A 19,886-nucleotide genomic window follows, 5' to 3' on the forward strand; every position below is an offset into this window, starting at 1 on the left:
CTTCATGTCAAATGGCCTGCTTCCTTAAAGCCCAGTATGAAGGTGAATATGCTTTGTTGAAAATTAGCATTTTATAATCAACATTAGCTCTAATTAATAGAGAACATCAGCATCAACTTGGGCAATGGGAATAAAACATTTTATTTTCATCTATAGTGAAAACAAGAGAAACAATGATTTTAAAGGATGATTCATCCAACTCACTTGGGTGAGCAGTGCTTGTGAAGATGAACTGAAAGCTGTAGTCTCCACGTGGGGCCTCGCATCTCCAGAGACTCCACTTCTCATTCTGAGGCATGAGCTCCCAAGCATGAGACAAGGGGATCTAGCAGGCGAGTCTGGAGCAATCAGTTCAGTTTATGTCCTACTGATGAGTACGTTAAGAACATCATTGCTTTATAATACAGAATGAAAATTACTTCTAATTACTACAATACCAACAAACAAGATATATTCCCATTACTCTTGCCAGAAAATATATTACCAATAATTGAGAAAAAAAAAAAAGGAAGGTTCTGTTTCCAGCAAAATGATGAACTAGATATCCAGAAATCTCTTGCTATAAAGCCCGTTAAAAAGCTTGATGAATCAGGAAACACTTTCTGAATACACAAGAAATGCGTCCACAAGGAAGCAGTGCCAAAATTCTCAAAGACTGAAAATGAAGAGGAAGCTAAAACTCAAGACAGGGCAGTTGAAGTTGAAGCTGTGGCTGATTTGGGGGTGTTTGCCCCTTGGTTACAAAAAGGTTTGGATTTGGAAGTCTACATGGGGGATAGCATAGAAAGCCTTGGGCCCATTCAAGATGAGAGGGGGAGTCAAGACCCATCACATAAAAGAACCAGAGGGTACATCCTCTATGGAAGGGTGGGTTAGAAAAACCTCCCCACAGGCAATGGAAGGAACCAAGGAAATTGGTCTGTCTTGCACTTTGGGGTGGGAAAATGTGAAAAAGTCATCACTGATCATTCAGAACCACAGACCTACCCTTGTTGGCATGGTCGAAGAAACCCCAAGCTGAGAAATTATCTTAAAGTGGTTCAAAGTCTGACACAGTCAAACATAAATTTTCTCTGGAGGGACACATGCAAGACTCCCACAGATAGAGTCCCCCTTGTTAAATGCAAACTCATCATCTAAAATTACGAAACATATAACAAACCACCGTGAATGAGAGCCAGCAGAAATAACTAACAACAGACTCTGCTGATACAGAGGATAAAATAATTGTGTGAAAGATGTATAAAGAGATAAAAGAGGGAATCGAAAATATGAGCAAAGGATTTGCACTTCTGGCCAAGATGGAGTAGCCCGTTCCTCTCTCATCCACCCTCTTACAACCAAAATCCCTGGATATCAGGGAACAGATAAACACAGGGGGACACTGAAAGGTGGAAAGAAGGAGGAGGACTGGTTGGGATCTCAGGACTTGAGGAATGACATGGCAATATTCTCAGGGTTTTCTCTTTGGCTCCCATATACCCTCAGTGGGGCGCTGCAGAAACCTGCTAACACGCGCTGACAAAAGCCCGTTCTCCCTAGCCAAAGGTCTGGGAAAAGGAGGGCTACCAGGACAGAAGAACTTTGGGATGATACCTGCCCTACTCCAGCCAAACACCAAAGGGAAAACTGCATTCTCATCTCACAGTGGCCTTGGGGCCAAGCTGGGAGCCGAGTCATGGCGGAAGGAGCAGGGGCAAAAGGCTGGTGCCATATTAAAACCCTCAAGAAAAAGCAAAGTCAAATAAATTATGTAATTCTATATGAGATTAGGTAGATTTTCAAAGTTGTCTACAATATAAGTGAAAGAAAAGAAAAACAGGTCATAGAAAAAAATAACATGCATCCATAGGATGATCACATTTTTGTTTCTGTGTGTGTGTGTTGTGTGTGTGTACAGTTGTAGGGACTGTTCATTTTCAAGCAATACCAAAGCATATGAAATGTGATTTTTATAATGAACATGTATTAGTTTTCTAAATAGCTAAAATGATAAAATTAATTCCTTCTTGGGGGAAAAAATGACACAGGATGATACACAGGCAACAAATGATAACAAATAACCAAACTATTTTCACCAAGAGAGTGTATACAAAGATGAAAATATTTGTGTCACAGTGGTGAAATTATGAGTAGTTTTTTTCTATTTCTCAAATTTTCTATAACATGGGTATATTAATTTTATACTTTTTAAAATTTGGTTTCAAAATTATAGTTCAAACATCAACCTGCACCCTATTAAGAAGAAAAAGTAATGCCATGGTAGGCCGGCTTGGAAGTGATTTACGTCTGATGGAACAAACAGAGTAAGGTGTGAATGGGGCAAGGGCAAGGTCACGACTAGTAACTCCTGCTCAGTCAGTCGTGTGCCTGCCCCATTGCACCTACCAAATTCTGCATCACACAGTGCTTTCCTGGTTGTATCAGAATCCCATATCAACCACATGTGCAGGATCATGGATTTGATATTATTGCATGGGATAGTGAAGTTCTGTATGGAGAAAAGCAATTTCAGGCAAAACAATTTGACGCTGGTAGGCACAAAAATGCTACAAAAGATTTAAAAAGTCTGCAAGCATGACTGAATGTGATTGCAATGAAAGATGCAATCATCAGATCAGAGTGAGTTCATGCAAACCACTATTTCCCAAAGGGTTTTCAAATGAACACTGGTCTTGTGAGATGCTCCCTGAGGAAAGGATTCTGGAGTCCAATAAGGGTGGAAATCACTGCTTTCTCATATCTTCTCTTGGAGAGTCACAACACACATAGCATCTTAAAGACACTGAGAAGTCCTACCATGGGGGAAACCAGTTGAACTGTCCTTAACTCAGTATCTCCTGAACTTAGTAGACCACTAGATCCCATTTTTTGGATAATGCTTACTGACCTGTGGCAGACTACTCTTAGAGAAATGTTGATCTAGAAGATGATGATAGTCAAGGCATGAGCCCAAAGGTAGACCTCAGATAGCACAGCTTCTCCCTGGAGCCCAGGACCTGCATGGAGTTATTGTGGAAAGAGCTGGGGTTATGTCTCCTGAGCTCTTCCATCACATGCATACACTTCTATAGAAATACCACACCAGACAGGGGAGAGTTCACATGGGAAGGTGAGTTTACACAGGTACATTTTTGCACATTCCCAGTGCAAAAATCTCCTGGAGCGTATACTTTCTTCTAAATATCAGGATTTTAGGGGTGTTTTTAATCCAGAGTTTAGTCATCCCAGGTGTCTGATTTTTAAGAGGGATAGTGAAATTTCTAGACCTTTTTCAAATAGTAAGGAAAAGATGAGTTTCAACATGCTTCACACATACAATTTTCACATCTTATTTGTACAAACTACCATTAAGTTAAATAGACATCTAAAGACGGCATTTGCCTTAATGGCCGTGTTCAGTATTTAGTTTCCCTCTGGACTCCTCGGCCTGAGCTTGTGAATACTCAACAATCGAGGCGGGTCAAATTAGCCCTAATTGTGCTCGCTAAACATTTCTTCCATGGCTATTATTTTAAGTGGTAATATTAAAGATGCAACATTTGTTATTGTTCTCGTTGCTTATTTACACATCAAATGACACAGATGAGCTGTTATTTCTTGCCTCCTTCTTGTCCTCTCTGTGATGCTAGTGACCAGGGAAGGCGCTCCTCAGAGGAGATGCACTGAATAAACAAAGATGCTGCATGCCATCTCACTGATAAGAAGGGAGAAAGTGGCCGCCCCTTTGAGACAGAATGGATTGTCTAGGGAAAATGATAAATTAACAGGCAGTAAACAATAGCTTAGTGCCCTGAAAGATGCTACAAATGAGAACTACCACTACCCAATCAAAGAATTTCTTTTGGTTGGGGCCGGCCCAGTGGCACAGCAGTTAAGTGCACACATTCTGCTTTGGTGGCCGGCTTGGATCCTGGGTGCGGGCATGGCACCACTTGGCAAGCCATGCTGTGGCAGGCGTCCCACATATAAAGTAGAGGAAGACAGGCACAGATGTTAGCTCAGGGCCAGGCTTCCTCAGCAAGAAGAGGGTTGGCAGCAGATGTTAGCTCAGGGCTAATCTTCCTCAAAAAAAAAAAAAAAAGAATTTCTTTTGGGATTTTAGAACTGGGTTTTTACACAGTTTGATATGATTTACTTATTTCCTCCAGAAGGACAAACTGCTTCAATCAGATAAAGACCCTGAAGGCCAATATTCTTCTGAAGTCCCAACATTCTTGATAAAAATACACTATTTCCTCACAGGAGGACTTGGGCGAGATGTAGCCAGGGACTTAAAAAGCCTTTGATATGGTATTCCTACTTCGAAAAATCTGTCCAAGGGAAATATCCAGATTTTAGTCAAAGATTTTTATTCGAGGAAGTCCATTTCAGTGTTATTTATAATAGAGAAAAGTTGGGAGCATCATATATGTTCAACAGGAAAGGAATGACTAACTAAGGTATGGTGCATTCACATGTGGGAATTTTAGGCAGCCATTACAAAATCCAATTTTCAACGAATATTTAATGACGATGGAAATGTTCTTACTATAATGTTAACTAATGAAAGTAGGACTCTAGTGGGAATACAAAATATACAACCTCTATGGAGGGAAATTTGGCAATCTCCATTATAATTTCATGCACACTAACCCTTTGACACATGGGGCCGGCCCAGTGGCACAGCGGTTGAGTTCTCACATTCCGCTTCAGTGGCCCGGGGTTCGCTGGTTTGGATCCGGGTGTGGACATGGCACCGCTTGGAAAAGCCATGCTGTGGTAGGCGTCCCACATATAAAGTAGAGGAAGATGGGCACGGATGTTAGCTCAGGGCCAGTCTTCCTCAGCAAAAAGAGGAGGATTGGCAGCAGTTAGCTCAGGGCTAATCTTCCTCAAAAAAAAAAATCCTTTGACACGACAATTCTACTTCCAGGAACCTACCCCAAAGATACACTGGCAAATACACAAAGTGATATATGGACACTGTTACTCACTGCAGCATTATTTTTAATAGCAAAAGAGTAGGAATAACCCAAATGCCCATCATTAGGTGATTGGGATAGATTATCATATGCACAAAATGGAACATAAGCAGCTATAAAGGGAGTAAGAAAGAACTTTCTGTACTTATTTGGAAAGATCTCCAAAATATTTTGTTAAGAAAAAAAAATCAAGACACGAACAATTATATCATATGGACCTTTTGAGTAAGCAAAGCAAGTTCAGTTATTTTATGGAGTTTTAAAATAAAACCTTGAGTTTAGCTGTGGAGCACATGACAGCCTGTCTCTATATAATGTCTGTCAGTTCCATCCATTAGTCCAGTGAGTCTCAACTGGGGGTGATTTTGCCCCCCGGGAAACATCTGGCAATATCTGGAGACATACTTCAGTTGTCACATCTTGGGGAGGTGGGGAGGTGCTGTTGGCACCTAGTGTGGAGAGGCCAGAGATGCTGCTCAGCAGCATACAATGCACAGCACAGCCCTTCACAGCAAAAAGTCATCTGGCCCCAAATGACAACAGTGCTAAGGTTGAGAAACCCTGAATCAGCTCTTCCATCTTGGGCCAGATCTGTGCCGTTTTCCTCATCAAAATGTTACTGTCACGGTAGTATTGGTGTTATTACTGAGAAACTCTGTTATCTACACAAACATAAACTATATTTACATATTAGGATAAAGTGAATGTTAATTATGTAAATGTTGTTAAGAACTAATATTTCACAATTAGAGAAAAGATACAAATATAAAATCAAATGATTCGGGCCTGGCCCATGACCAAGTGGTTAAGTTTGTGCACTCCGCTTCGGCGGCCCCGGGTTTCGCCATTTCGGATCCTAGGTGTAGACATGGTGCCGCTCACCAGGCCATGCTGAGGCGGCGTCCCCACATACCACAACTAGAAGGACCCACAAGTGAAAATACACAACTACGTACCAGGGGGCTTTGGGGAGAAAAAGGAAAAAATAAAATCTCTTAAAATCAAATAATTTAACTGAAAACCTTATTCTCTTAAATTTGATGGGAAATACTAGTATAAACTCATTATTTGCCTCTTTTTAAAATTATGCATTTCTGGGGGCAGGCCCCATGGCTAAGTGGTTAAGTTCACGCTCTCCGCTTCGGTGGCCCAGGGTTCACTGGTTCCGATCCTGGGCACGGACCTGACACCACTCATTAAGCCATGGTGTGGTGGCACCCCACATAGAGGAACTAGAATGACCTACAACTAGGATATACAACTATATACTGGGGCTTTGGGGAGAAAAAAAAAAAAGAGGAAGATTGGCAAAAGATGTTAGCTTAGGGCCAATCTCCTTACCAATAGAAAAAAAAAATTAATGCATTTCCCAGCTCTGCCCAATCAAAAGGCCAAGAAGCAATTATAACCCAGTAGCCAGGAGCAGCCCTAACTGCGAGACTGTCATCTCCAAATATCATTTCCCATTAAAGGGAAGCAGGGCTCTGTGAATCAATGGTTGATTCCAGGTCTGGAGCAGAATGTGCAAACAGAGCCTGGGTCATCTTGGGAAAATAACAAAGAAGCTTAGCCTTGGCCACACCTAACAGCAGAGGAGACTAAAAAATAGAACTCCACAATTGGGGTTCTGTTATTAAATTAGAAGGGTGAAATGAATATGGGGAGGTACTTATCGATCTCTGCCACAGCAGCACGGGGGCAGACAAATTAGTGTCTGGATCTGCACTGTCCAATATGGTAGCCACCAACCACATGTAGCTACTGAGCACTTGAAATTGGCTAGTCCAAATTAAATATGCCATAAGTGTAAAATATTACACTGAATTTCAAAGATTTTTTTTTTATTTTTCCTTTTCCTCCCAAAGCCCCCCAGCACATAGTTGTGGTGTATTTTTAGTTGTGGGTCCTTCTAGTTGTGGCATGTGGGATGCCACCTCAGTGTGGCTTGATGAGCGGTGCCATGTCTGCACCCAGGATTCGAACTGGTGAAACCGTGGGCCGCGGAAGCAGAGCACCAACTTAACCACTCCACCATGGGACCGGCCCCCCAGATTTCAAAGATTTAGTATAAAAAAATAAATTAAAAAATTGCAATAATTTTTATATTAATTACATGTTAAAATGATAATATTTTTGGAGATATTGGGTTAAATAAAATACGTTAAAATTAATTTTATCTGTTTCTTTTTATTTTTTTTAATGTGGCTACTAAAATATTTAAAAGTGCACGTATGGCTCACATTATACTTCTTTTAGACAGCGCTGCTGTAGAATAACCAGTTACAAGGTCTTCTGAGAGTCTGCAGGCTTGGGAAGTGGGACTGACAGGGGAAGTTTAGCAAGGGCAGAAAGAGAGAAAGAAGAACCAAAAAGTTCAGAAAGGGAGAAAGGGAGGGAGGGAAGAGAGAGAAGGAAGGAGGGAGGGAGGAAGGAAGGACTAGTGACCGTGGAATGGGAGAAAATATCTACAGATCAAATATCTGACAGAGGACTTGTACATATAAAAGACAGACTATATAAAACAAATCTCACAACAATAATAAAAAGACAAGTATTTAAATGGACAAAGGATTTGAAAGACATTTCTCCAAGGAAGATAGGCAGTTGGCCAATAAGCACATGAGAAGATATTCAGTATCATTAGTCACCATAGGAACGCAAATCAAAACTACAGATGCCACTTCTCATCCACTAGGATGGCTGTAGTCAAAAAGACAAATAATAACAAGTGTTGATGAGGATGCGGAGAAATTGGAAACTTCATCCACTGCTGGAAGGAATGTAAAATGATGCAGCTGCTTTGGAAAACAGTTTGGCAGTTTCTTAAATGATTAAACATAGAGTTACCATAATAATTCTACTCGTAGGTATAAGAATAGGCAAACCTATAGAAACAGAAAATAGATTAGTGATTGCCTAGTGCTGGGGGTCTGGGGGATTGCTAATGGGTATAGAGTTTCTTTGGGGGACAAAGAAAAATGTTCCAAAATTGATTGTGTTGATGGTTGTACAATGAAATAAATATAGTTAAAACCATTGAATTGTACACTTCAAATGGGTGAATTTTGTGGTATGCAAGTTATATCTCAACAGAGCTTTTTAAAAAAAAACTAATGAAGTCATACTGAGTCATTAGATCATAGTGAGAGAGAGACTGACTCGTTGGTTACCACTGGAGGTTGCTAGGGCATCAACTCATGACTCTAAAAATCCAAAAGAAAGAATCCTACCTTTCTAGTATGAACTAGATTTCAGGATAACCAAATAACCCTCTTGAATGAGAGAAGTTCTATTATACAGAATAATTCCAGCTGTCAATCAGAAGGAATAATACAGTCACACTCCTAGTGAAATAAGTGACTTATCAATGGATGCTCAAACTACTGATGGGAACCATAGAGTGGAGGAACCAGGATGACAGACTTGAACCCACTGAGAAACCCCGGCATCATCTCAAGCAGGACAACAGGACATGACATACATCTGAATGCAATGCAATGTGATGTACACAGCATCAACTATGAAGTATGTTTGCCAAAAAATTATATTGATCCTGAATCCAATCAGTCTAACTTTTAGTCTAAAGTAATTATAGGGGTAAGAAGAACGAGCTAAATACAATCATGAGGATACAATGAGCCAAATCCAGAAAGTTTAGACATTCTACAGCACAATTTCCCTGGCAACCAAGTCAATGTCATGTCAAGTAGGGAAAAAAAAGGGAAGGAATCTGTTCTAGATTAAAGACACCAAAGAGAACAACCAATTACAAAATGCAAACCTTATTTGGATACCAGTTCAGTAAACCAATTGTAAAAAGACATTTCTGGAACAATATGGGAAATCTGAATATAAACTGGGTATTAAATGGTATTAAGGAATTAATCTTAATTTTCTTGGGGGTATTAATGGCATCGTGGCAATGTACGAAAATGTCCTTATTTTTAAAAGACGTATACTGACGTATTTATGTGAGAAATAACACGATAATCTGGGATGTAATTTAAGATATTGCAGCAAAAATGGGGAGCAGGAATAGATGAAATCAACTCGGCAAGATTGTTAGTTATTGAAGCTGACAAATGGCGGATTCGTTGTGCTTTTTTCTCTTCTTCAGAGTTTGCTTGGAATTTTTCAAAATAAAAATTTTTTTAAATCTCAGCAACGCTCGAGGATGCATGGCTTAGAACATATTGGTTGCAAGGTTCATTGTAGCGAAGCAATCTGTATATAAACGAATCCAAGCTCAAAAGCACACGTCTTTGCCATTTGACGTGTTGAGAGGCAACTCTTTCAGAAAAGCCCTTCTAAGCTTCTTTCATTTTGGATTGTTTGCTAGCTTTATTTTTTTGGCTCCTCTGAACCATCGTTTCTAGGGCTTACCAAAAATTGGTCATCTTAGGGAAATTACGACCGCATAGTAACTGCCTCTACAGAGTCCTGGGCATGCGCCGGGAGCGGGGGCTCTCTATTCCTCCAGAAACTGTGTAGTCTCCTGGGGGCAGGGACCGTCCCAGAGCCGTGCACGAAGCTGTACAGTTTTCACACACCCTCCCCAGCTGACTCTCACAGTGTCCCTGGGACAAAGTAAAGCGGTTGTGATCAACCCTGTTTCAAATAGATAAAGGAACAGAGACTCTTTCTCTAGAGGATTCTACAATCACACTTAAATGATGTTCTCTGTTTGGACCCCACTTAATACTGTGTATAAACACCGGTATCTTCAAAATGTAAAATGCTGATCACCTTAGCCTAAAGTTGAGGAGAGGTGGAACCACGCATGATTATGCGTGAACATCATGATCTCTTTTCAGTGACTCCTTTGGGAGCCCAGACGATCAGCATGTACCACAGAAGAGTTTCTCATTTCATCTTTGAATGTGGAAACAGAAATGGATGTGGTCGGGGTTGGGGGAAGGCATCACAATTCCCAGCTCTGTTGCAGAGCTGTTGATTTGGGGTCGACTGACCTCCCTTGACCTTCGTTCCCCTCTGCCAAGGGGAAGAGCAGCATTTCCTTCCCTGTCTCCTCTCTTACCTGTAGCTCAAAAGAAATAATGGCTGTGAAAATATTCCTGGAATTATAAAGGGATTATATTTTTTAAATATATTTTCCATGTAAATAGTGTTTTTCCCTTGTCAACACCTCTTATTTCCCATTGCCACTTCTAGAATTGATCTTAAACCACTCTGGGATACAGTTTGAATAAAAGACTCTGCGAGTAGATTATATTTTCAATTAGAGATTATTTAGCTTCCTATTTACTGTGCAACATTAAAGATTTTCCTCCTAACTGAAAAAAAGTTAAATTTTAATACTGTTAAAATCCAAACATTATTTCTGGAATGTTCCTTGAGTCCTGGAGATTTTAGCATTTTACAGTTCTCTGCCAAAGCCCTGTTTAACATACTAAACAACTTGACCTTAAACTCAAAATGTGCATTTTAAATATTGTCAGTGATAGCCCTGGCCTACGTTTCTTCTATTGAGGCAGATTCTTTCATGGTATGGATAGCAAGGACTGAGGACTGGACCAGGAAGGGCTTCAGATTTATCTTCCAGGGCTGGACTCAAGCAACAAGGCTTTGCCCGAAGTGGTCAATATAATGTCTTCATCTGTGCTCAGTGGCTCATGAAAATGTATTCAAAGTGTGCACTCTGGATCCCTTACCATGGCAGGTTAGAAGCTGCTAAGACAAACACGAGATCTTCTGAGCGAGCCAGCCCATCCATCTGCACCAGTAATTCTGTCTTCATCCGAAGGCTTCCTTCGTGCTCTCCCCTGGAGAGGGACAAGGAGGTAAGACTGTCCCCAGGCAGAGCCTTTGCTCCCATGACAGGAGTGGCACTCACGACAGTGACTCAGTGACCACAGCACAGGGGCCCTTCTGACAGCTCACCCCTTCCCTACCTCATGTCTAGGAGCCACTCAGACTAGAGTTGCAGGAAACAAGCACTTTCGTACTATTTTCACATAGAAAGGAATAGAGAGGAAGGAAATGAATATAATGATCATACTGGAAAGAAAACCAAAGGGTGGCAGCAAACTAGAAAGTAACTGAAGGCTGGACAGGGCCTCTCACAGATGAAACGCAGCCTGGCGGTGTCTGCCTGCAGTATCATTTACCCTTCTTAAAAATGGCATAATTGAGGGTAATCCTTTTCATTCATATAGCAGGCATGAAAGTACTTGTACACACAGTATTTTCCTTAATATAATTGACAGATATAAACTGTCAGAGAAGAGGGATGAACTACCACACTGAATCTGTTTCACTCTCTTCTAATATGAGGCAAGAGAATGCGTGGAAACTATGCTTTCCTTGCACAGCGGGCTGGAGACAGTTTTCTGTGCAAATTCATCTTCCAGCCTGCCCCCCTCGCCTCTCCCCTGCCAGAGACCCTCCCACCAAGAAGGGGCTCACTACAGGCCTGAACAGTGCAAACTGGCTCTAAACACTGACTGCATTCCGCAGGCTCTGCTTCCTCTTCACTTGTACACATCGAGTTAAAAGGACAAAAGATGCCTTTCTGGAACAACATGACATTCAACTTCTCGTCTCCGCGAGTATGTGGTGCAGCCCAAATTAGGTATGTGTCTTTTTAGGAACTCTGCCCCTGACTATCCAGCTACCTTTTCATATGAGAGAAGACACTCTCACGGTGGAGTTATATATTTATTTGGCATTCCCTCGTAATTATTATTCTTTCAACATAATATGACCCAGGAAGTCTCCCGAGCACCTGGCCTTACTTTCTGACCCTTTGAAGAGTCTAGTTTTAAGTTCAAAGTTCCAGAGAAGGAAGCTGACAGTCAGTGGAAAACCTGGAGCACACTCAAGGATAGGAGATGAAGAGTTTCCCAGTTAGCCCAACCAAAGCTACGGGGAACCCTGGGGATGGAGACAGACAAAGCAAATGTCAGAACGCATGCACAGGTCACTGCGGTAAGGGAGGCCAGCCAGGGCAGGTCTTTGCAGAAGGAATGACTGCTAGGGTGGTCTGGTGGATTCCCACCTGGACGCCTGTGCAGTTGTCTGGTCCTGTCAGGCCCCAGAGAGAGGCAGAGCGCCCCAGCCTGCGCTGGCCAGCACCCGTTAAGCCATGAAAATCATCCCATTTCAATCAACGGCATGAATCCCATGCATCTTGGGTACAACTTGATGGTTGTTTTTCCCTACTGGGAAAATGGTTTTCAATAAGTAAAATTTCAGAAATTAATTCCTAGCTGTACTTCCAACAAGCTAATCATTTAATTATTACTATTAGTTCTGTCTTGATGAGAGACCATTAGAGGCCATTAACAAATGCAGCTGTGTTGAGATTTCCTGGGGACCTGTGCTTTCAAGCCAGGGGTACCAAGTCTAGTAAAAAGTTTCAAAGAAAACTATCCCTGATGAAGACAGACAGGCGTTCTTAAAACACACACACACACACAAGGTTTATTACAGTCTGAGATGTGTTCTTTCCTGCTTCGGACATTACTGGACACTTAATCTTTAGAGATAACATACGTGACATATTAAAAATCGGACAGGCTGAGCCACAACCCGATGTCACAGAGAACCGGTGGCTTCCCTGACCCCACACACTTTGTCAAGGACTTCCTCTTGGGACCTAGCCCTTTGCAGTCCCATTCCCCACAGGCAGCACCCCTGGCTCCAGAGGAGGTGGTCACAGGTGGCTATTTTGAGCCGGCAGGACCGTTATGGCAGCCTGGGATCGTGGGGCTGGGCGATCTTCAGGCCTGAGAACCACTCTGTGGGGAAGGGAGGATGACATTTCCTCCGGTTATAAAAACTACTTAAATCAGCTATTCAGTTAACAGGATCTAATTTAAAGACCTTTCCATGTGTCTGCAGAAAATTTGTGGGCTTATTAATAGGCTCATTCTGCTGGTAAATGTCGATGGGCTTCCGACCATCAAACACACTTACAAGAGGGGAGAAGTGATGCCAAAAAAAAAACCCCTGTCTGTTACCCGGGAGCCGTGCCTCTCTGACTCATCACTGACTCCAGCTCGTCCAGGAAGATGGTGGAGGGGGCGTGATAGCGGGCAAGTTCAAATAACACCTGGGTGGGAGAAAAGCAACCACATGGTCAAATTCATATACTTACATTAAAGTTCTCAGATGCTCCCAGAGATCAAAAGTTTAGGATGGCTGCAATATTAAGCATTTATGCTGCACTCTGTTATTTCACAATAACTTTGTAATTGTTACAATTATTTCTCTCTAGCACCACCCCATGGGGTTGGATGGTCCAATTATTTCCATTTATCATTTGGTAAAATTAGAGCCAGAGTAAGTGGTTAGCTCAAGGTTACTAATCATAAGCGAGAAAGCTTAAGACAAAACTCAGTTACCAAGCTTTCAGTGGGTTAGTTAATCCCAGAGACCCCTGCCGATAACATGTTCCATCGGACACAAAAGCCTTGGCATATGTAAAATCATTTGATGATTTTCCCTTAACCTTAGAGACAATGGGAGAGTTATTCTCAGAAGGAGGAATTGTAGGCAAAGGATAGGTTCCAGTCACGAGTACAAGACTAAAGAATTTTGCTCCTCTCTGCTCCCCAAATTACTCCATGGGGTCCCCCCACCACCTCAACACTGTCATTTAATAGGTTCAGGTACTTAAAGGCAATCCCTGATCGAATAAAACGTTCCATTCCAGAATAAAATATTATAGACTGAACAAGAACAGGAAAGCAAGCAGCAAAAGAACAGACATATAAAAACAAAATAAAGAGCTCTAAAGGGAGATGCGGTCGTGATGAAAAGAGTATAAAAAACAAAAGCCTTTTTTTTTTTAACGCTGAAACTGATCTCTTGAGCACCATATACAATTCTTCACTGGTTGATCGGAGAAAACAGGAGAGATTTAGAAAAGGATAGAGGTTCTTTAATAGGCATAGGGGATTTATTCTCCGTGTCACTTAGTGCTAGCAGGGCATCACAGAACAACTAAGAGGGGAAGGGCTCAGGAAAGGCCAGATGGTGGTTTCCACGAGCAGCGGCAGGTTGTCGCTCACAGATCTCCCCATCGCTGAATGGCGAGGTGCTCACCTTCACCACTGCTCGCGTGTGTGTGGTGCATCCACGCTCATGCTCAAGTATTTCCCTGTACAGAATCCTATTCCATTCGGCCAAGACAATTGGCTCAGCCTAATGAACTGAGAGAACAGTGTCAATGCTGGGACACTCATCACAAATGCCTTTTAGACACAATAGAGATCACCTCATTAGAAGCAGATACCTTGTCTTCCTTGTCACAAAAAGAAAAGGCCAAATATACCTGATATTAAGGATGATTACAACAGCAGCAATCTACCCAATGAAAAATGGAATATTAGAACTGTACACTTTTTAAGGAGCTCCCTAAGGTGCAGAGAGACCAAGGGGCAGGACAAAACTAAACATCCAGTTGAAAGAAGAACCACATCTGGGGCCTATGTCTCCATATTGACCATGCCGCTGCTCTTCCCACTGCCAGAGAATGTACAGAATCCTGGGTGAGTGCTCTGGAAGCATTAGTCTAAAATTTTCAAAAGTACTTGGAGGAAGTTAATCATACAATTGGGCAGGGGGGTGTTGAAAGATGTAAGCACCAACAGGTGTGTACATTTGCTAAAGAGACCACTCAACTATTCAATAGCATCAACTCCTAAGAGGCAAGAACATTAGGAGGGGAGGGGGGACCCAAGGGCTCCCTATAAATAACTCTTTAATTGGAATAGAAAGAGAAACAAATGGTAGGAAAGCTTCTCTGATTTAGGGGAAGGTCCTGAAGACTTTTCTTTATCTGAAAGCTTCACAGTCAGGAGCTTGATAGCCTGACCAAGATTTTCCAGGCAAGGATCTTTCCAAGAGCTGAGAAAATTAAGTAATTTCTGAAAGGGTATGAGATGAGATCCTTCAAGGTTAGCGGAGGTTGTTATCCTCTGGAATTATTTCTTTAAACATCCAAAATAAAAATGCATTTCACAGAAAAAAAGAAATATAAATATTTTTTAAACCTGTAAAAAGATGTACAAGTTCAATCAGAATTAAAGAAATGCATATTTGAGCACTGACATATTACTTTCACTATGAGATTGGCAGAGGATTTTAAATTTGGGTACTATGCAGTGTTGGCCAGGGTGTGGGGAGCAAACACACACACCGTTGAGAGAAGTGTAAGCTGGTGCAACCTTGTGGGCAGGCAATTTGGCAATCAGTGATTTTCATTCCCTCCGACCCAGCAAGTCTACTTCAAAGAAATTGTCCTACACTATGATATATGCCAAGACGCATGTAGTAAGACTGTTCACTGTAGCTTTGTTCATAACAGCAAGACACTGGAAGCAACCTAAATGTCTACTAAGAAAAGCCTGGTTAAATACATTTGGGGACACACCCATGCGATGAAAGGCTATGCAAACATATAAAAAATATACTCTGTCTACAATAGTGTGGAATATCCAAGTTATATTGTTAAGTGTGGAAGAAAAAACACAAAGTACGGAAGGGTTTGTGTTGTATGTTTCTACTGTGTTTAAAAAGAAAATGAGACATAGATTCAGTTGTTGCTGTTAATGTTTTTGTTGTTAGGGCCACGTAGTGGATTCTGACTCCCAGCGACCCCGTGTACAGCAGAGTGGAACCCTGCCCCGTCTTTGTGCCATCCTCTCACCCCCCTGTGCTATATCAGAAAATGCTCCGCTGCTATTCATGGGTTTTCTTGGGCAATTTTTCAGAAGTGGGTGGCCAGGTCCTGCTTCCTCGTCTCTTCATCAGGAAGCTCCTCTGAAACCTGTCTGCCATGGGTGGCCTTGCTGGTATTTGAAATACCAGTGGTATAACTTTCAGCATCACAGCAACCACCACAATGTGACAACCAACAGAGAGGTGGTGTGGTTCCCTGACCCAGAAATTAAGCCTGGCAGGCAGTGAAAGCACCAAATTTTAACCACTAGCCCACCAGGGGTTCTCTAGATATAGAGAAATGTTTTGGATAGCTACACCAGCAACTGTAGTAGCTGCCTCTGGGGAGAGGGCTCACGGGTCTATATACCCTTTGTACTATTTTTTTTTTTCAAAAAGACTAGTTACTTTTTAAATATACTGTAAAGGAAGGGGAGAAATTTCCTCATTCTTAGAATTCTAACAAAATAACACTGAAGCAGAGGAAAACTCCAGTTCAGTAAATTGCTCTCACAGAATAGAGAGTTTTTGTTCAAGGACTTCTCCGGCTATTCAACATGAAACAAGAAATCCACTTAGTTTCAACGTTTATTAAGAATATTCAGAAAATAGCTGAATTTGCTCTTCTGTGTGGGTCAGTCCCGTCCAGGGAACATGACGTAACCTTTCTCTGAGCACCTTGCGGTGTCTTGTGTTCATAGCTCTCAACACCACTTGTCACGACAGGAGATGAAGCTACACTGACTCTGCGGGCATCCTGTAAGAGCTTTATTGTTCTTAGCACACAGCAATGGAAGGTTTAAAACAAAAGTCTTCAGGCTGATAAGCATTCTAGTTAGTTGGATTTCAATTAGCTGAAACTAGAATCACATGGAACTCACAAATTTAGGAGCAGTGAAATTCAAGCCCCATCTTTGGACCTGGCACTGAGTCAGCCTCAAGATGAAGAACAAAGAAACAAAAGATGTCACACAGATTTCCACGAATTGCGATCCTGAAGGAGCGATAAGAATTTATAAAAATGTACACATTTGAAACAGCTTGAGAACAATATCGAAGTAATAAGTCCTAGGTTATTTTAGGTAAATCAATCCTTTAAAAATATTCTATTATACCTTCCAAATAAGCCATAATGTTTTTAAAATGAGACATCCGAGGGAATGTATTTTAAGCATAATATTTTTGAGGAATTTCTTTTCAGAAAATATATAGTGTTTATACTCACTTAGTATCAATCACTTATCAGTCATCCTACAGAGTGTAACAGTTTGACAGGGTTTCTGAGAAGGACTCCCCAGCTTACACTGAGGCATAAATCACAGTAGGTGTTCTCATAAGGTGACCGGATGATATAGGAAAATTTTACAATATAAAATACACCGTGGCCTGTGAAGGAGATTTTGTAAAGGTGGAAATGATCTCTTCAGGGAACAAAAAAACCCCTATAGGCTATGGGCCCTGTGGAGGAAAGTGCCACAGGGCATCTGAAAGAATAATGAAGTTTTACGTTTCTAGATTCTTCCTTACAGTATCTAGTTATAAGGACTAGGATACAGTGGTAGCCTCTCAACAAACATTAACTGAATATACTGTATATGCTTAATAATAAATGCTTCTGGAATGAAGGAAAAAATAGGTCATTTTAGGACAATTTTTTCCCAGCTTCCATTCCTAAGTTGCATGAATCAAAAAACAACTGTTAGTTGGGGCCAGCCCAATGGCATAGTAGTTAAATTCACACACTCTGCTTCGGCAGCCCAGGGTTCACAGGTTTGGATCCCTGGCGTGGACCTACATGCTGTTTGTCAACCATGCTGTGGCAGCATCCCACATACAAAACAGAGGAAGATTGGCACAGATGTCAGCTCAGGGCCAATCTTCCTAAAAAAAAAAAAATTAAAAAACCTGTTAGTCAAATTCCCAAAGGAAGGGAGCTCATGTTTTGCTGATGGGACATGATTAATATCTGCATACAGCAGCCAATCCATCTCCCAGCCTTTGGTAATCAAGATCCAGGATAAATTCTAACACATAAATCACTTAAAAACAATTAAGGTCTAACATCATTTTCTACCACTGTATTCTGCTGGAACTTATTCTTAAAAATCCAGATCAAGAATTCCTACCCGAACAAGCTTTTCTGAATCCCCTCTCCATTTGCTGACAATGGTAGATGCAGAAATGTTGAAGAAGGTTGTTTTGCATTCTGTGGCCACAGCTTTGGCCAGTAAAGTCTTTCCCGTACCTAGAGACACAGGTGGATAAATGTGAGCGGCACTTGAAGTCCATTCCTCTGCTGACAGGCAGAAGTCACTCTCACAAGAGACAAAGGAGGTGGTGACTCAGCTCTCACTTGCCCCGACCTGAAGTGAGGACAGACGGGGCGGCCCGTCCTCTGCATACCCACTTAATATCAGGACCCAAACAGGAAGACTCGTTTACCTGGAGGGCCGTAGAGCAGCAGTCCTTTCCAGGGAGAAAGAATTCCCGTGAACAGCTGTGGGTACTACAGGTAAAAGGAACAACGATGAGCTTTGGTGTCAGTACGCCAGCCTACACACCCTTAGCACAGGCCAGCCAGTGATGCTGGCATGAAACAGCACAACGCTAAGAGTCAGGTCTTCCTTTTTTAAGGCCACCTGCTTCTATATATATATTATCTATCCCAATTTTACTTTCACACTTGATAGGAATGTGTGGCTTGATTTTTGTGGCTTTTTAAGGGAGGAATTTTTTAAGGAAAAGAAAGGCATATGTAGGTACTCTTCCTCTCCATTACAATGGTTATTTCTTACATACATGGCATCATTTCCCCCAAGAGTTGCATATTCAGAGCATTTGGCAATCTTTCAAATGTCCTAAAGCAGGGACGAACTTTAAGAGGAATGCTGGAACCAATAAATGAAGGTGTATGCACAAAGCACAAAGCTATGGGGAAGCCTGGTTTCGAAGGTGGGAACACTCGCTGCTGAACGCATTGTGAGACCCTGACTCCCACAGGACGTGATGGACTTCAATAAGTCTGTCCTGTTAGTTCAAATTCAAACAATCTGGAGGGTGGGTGGGGTTGGTAGAGAACAAGGGAGAAGGAAAAATAATAATAAAATTATAACTAGCTATTAGTTTCTTGCTGATACTAATGTCAAAATCTCAATGCCATCACATACAGAATTTATAATATCGTGGAGATAACACATCCAGAGAGTTTCAATGAGATGTTCTATCCTTTCTAGAAGTCTTCAACTGTAGAGCCACATAGAGGAAATGGTGAGTAAATTTCTACTACTTCTGAACACCAGTATAGTTCTTACCCCCATGTTTGAACACAGGAAGAAAGGGGGAAAAGACAATCCAAATTTATTGATTTTGTCTCATTAGAATAGAAGCATCCCAAAATCAAGGGCTCCATGGGCTCTGTGGTAAGAATAAGTAGGTTATTCAATAAAATAAATTTGTAATCCCAACTGAGGGAGATTACGGAAAATGGCCACAAATTATTTGCAGCTCCTTCTACCAAGAGGCACAGCCTATTTCTCCACCACTTGAATCTGGGCTTGGCCTTGTGACTTTGGCCAAAGGGACATTAGCAAATATAAGAAGAGATTTGAAAATATAAGACTAGCAAATATGAGAAGTATAAGAAGAGACATGGGAAATGCTCATGGATTAGGACCTGCCCTTTCTTGCATCTGTCTGGGAAGTCTCTGCCACCATGTGGACAAGACCGGGCTTGTCCACTAGAGGATGAGAGGCACTTGGAGAGAGACCTCAGCTGTCTTGTTTGTCCCAGCTTTCCCAGCCTCTCCATCTTTTCCAGCCACCCTGGCTGATGCCCCAGATGTATGAGTGAGCCCAGCCAACATCACGTGGAAAAGAGATGAGCTGGCCCAGCTGAGCCCAGCCCAAACTGCCTACCCACAGAATCACAAACAAATAAATGATTGTTGTTTTAAGGCACTAAGTTTTGGGATGGTCTGTTACACAGCAAAAGCTATGTGATACACTGACCTTCTCATCATCACATTCGTAAACCAAAGAGGAAGAGTCTTGTTTTTCTATTTTTCTTGCTGTTTAGTGAGCCACTCTGCACTAAGGCTTGTCGGGAATAAGCAATGAGTGTAACATGCTGGCGCTATCGTCCAGTGCCCTGGGAGGGGCGGTCTAGCCTTTACAACCAGCCAAAAGCAAAGCCCCAGATGGTGGGGGCGGGGGGAGGGGAAGAGCTATGGAAACAAA

The 19,886-nt window shown here is 41.8% G+C and overlaps 1 protein-coding gene across 3 annotated transcripts in view; it reads right to left on the reverse strand.

Annotated features, from left to right (window-relative positions):
- The window catches only part of KATNAL2 (katanin catalytic subunit A1 like 2), a 78,795-nt gene that overhangs the window by 7,074 nt on the left and 51,835 nt on the right, over positions 1-19,886 (reverse strand). For all 3 annotated transcript variants that reach the window (XM_044774677.2, XM_014841299.3, XM_044774678.2), the window contains 4 exons: positions 18,093-18,156; positions 17,777-17,895; positions 12,947-13,038; positions 10,637-10,747 (listed from right to left, as the gene is read on the reverse strand). In XM_044774677.2, the coding sequence (XP_044630612.1) occupies positions 10,637-10,747; positions 12,947-13,038; positions 17,777-17,895; positions 18,093-18,156 (386 nt within the window). The remainder of the gene's footprint in view (positions 1-10,636; positions 10,748-12,946; positions 13,039-17,776; positions 17,896-18,092; positions 18,157-19,886) is intronic.

Source organism: Equus asinus, chromosome 7, assembly GCF_041296235.1.
Source record: "Equus asinus isolate D_3611 breed Donkey chromosome 7, EquAss-T2T_v2, whole genome shotgun sequence".
In the NCBI taxonomy this organism is placed as follows: domain Eukaryota; kingdom Metazoa; phylum Chordata; class Mammalia; order Perissodactyla; family Equidae; genus Equus; species Equus asinus.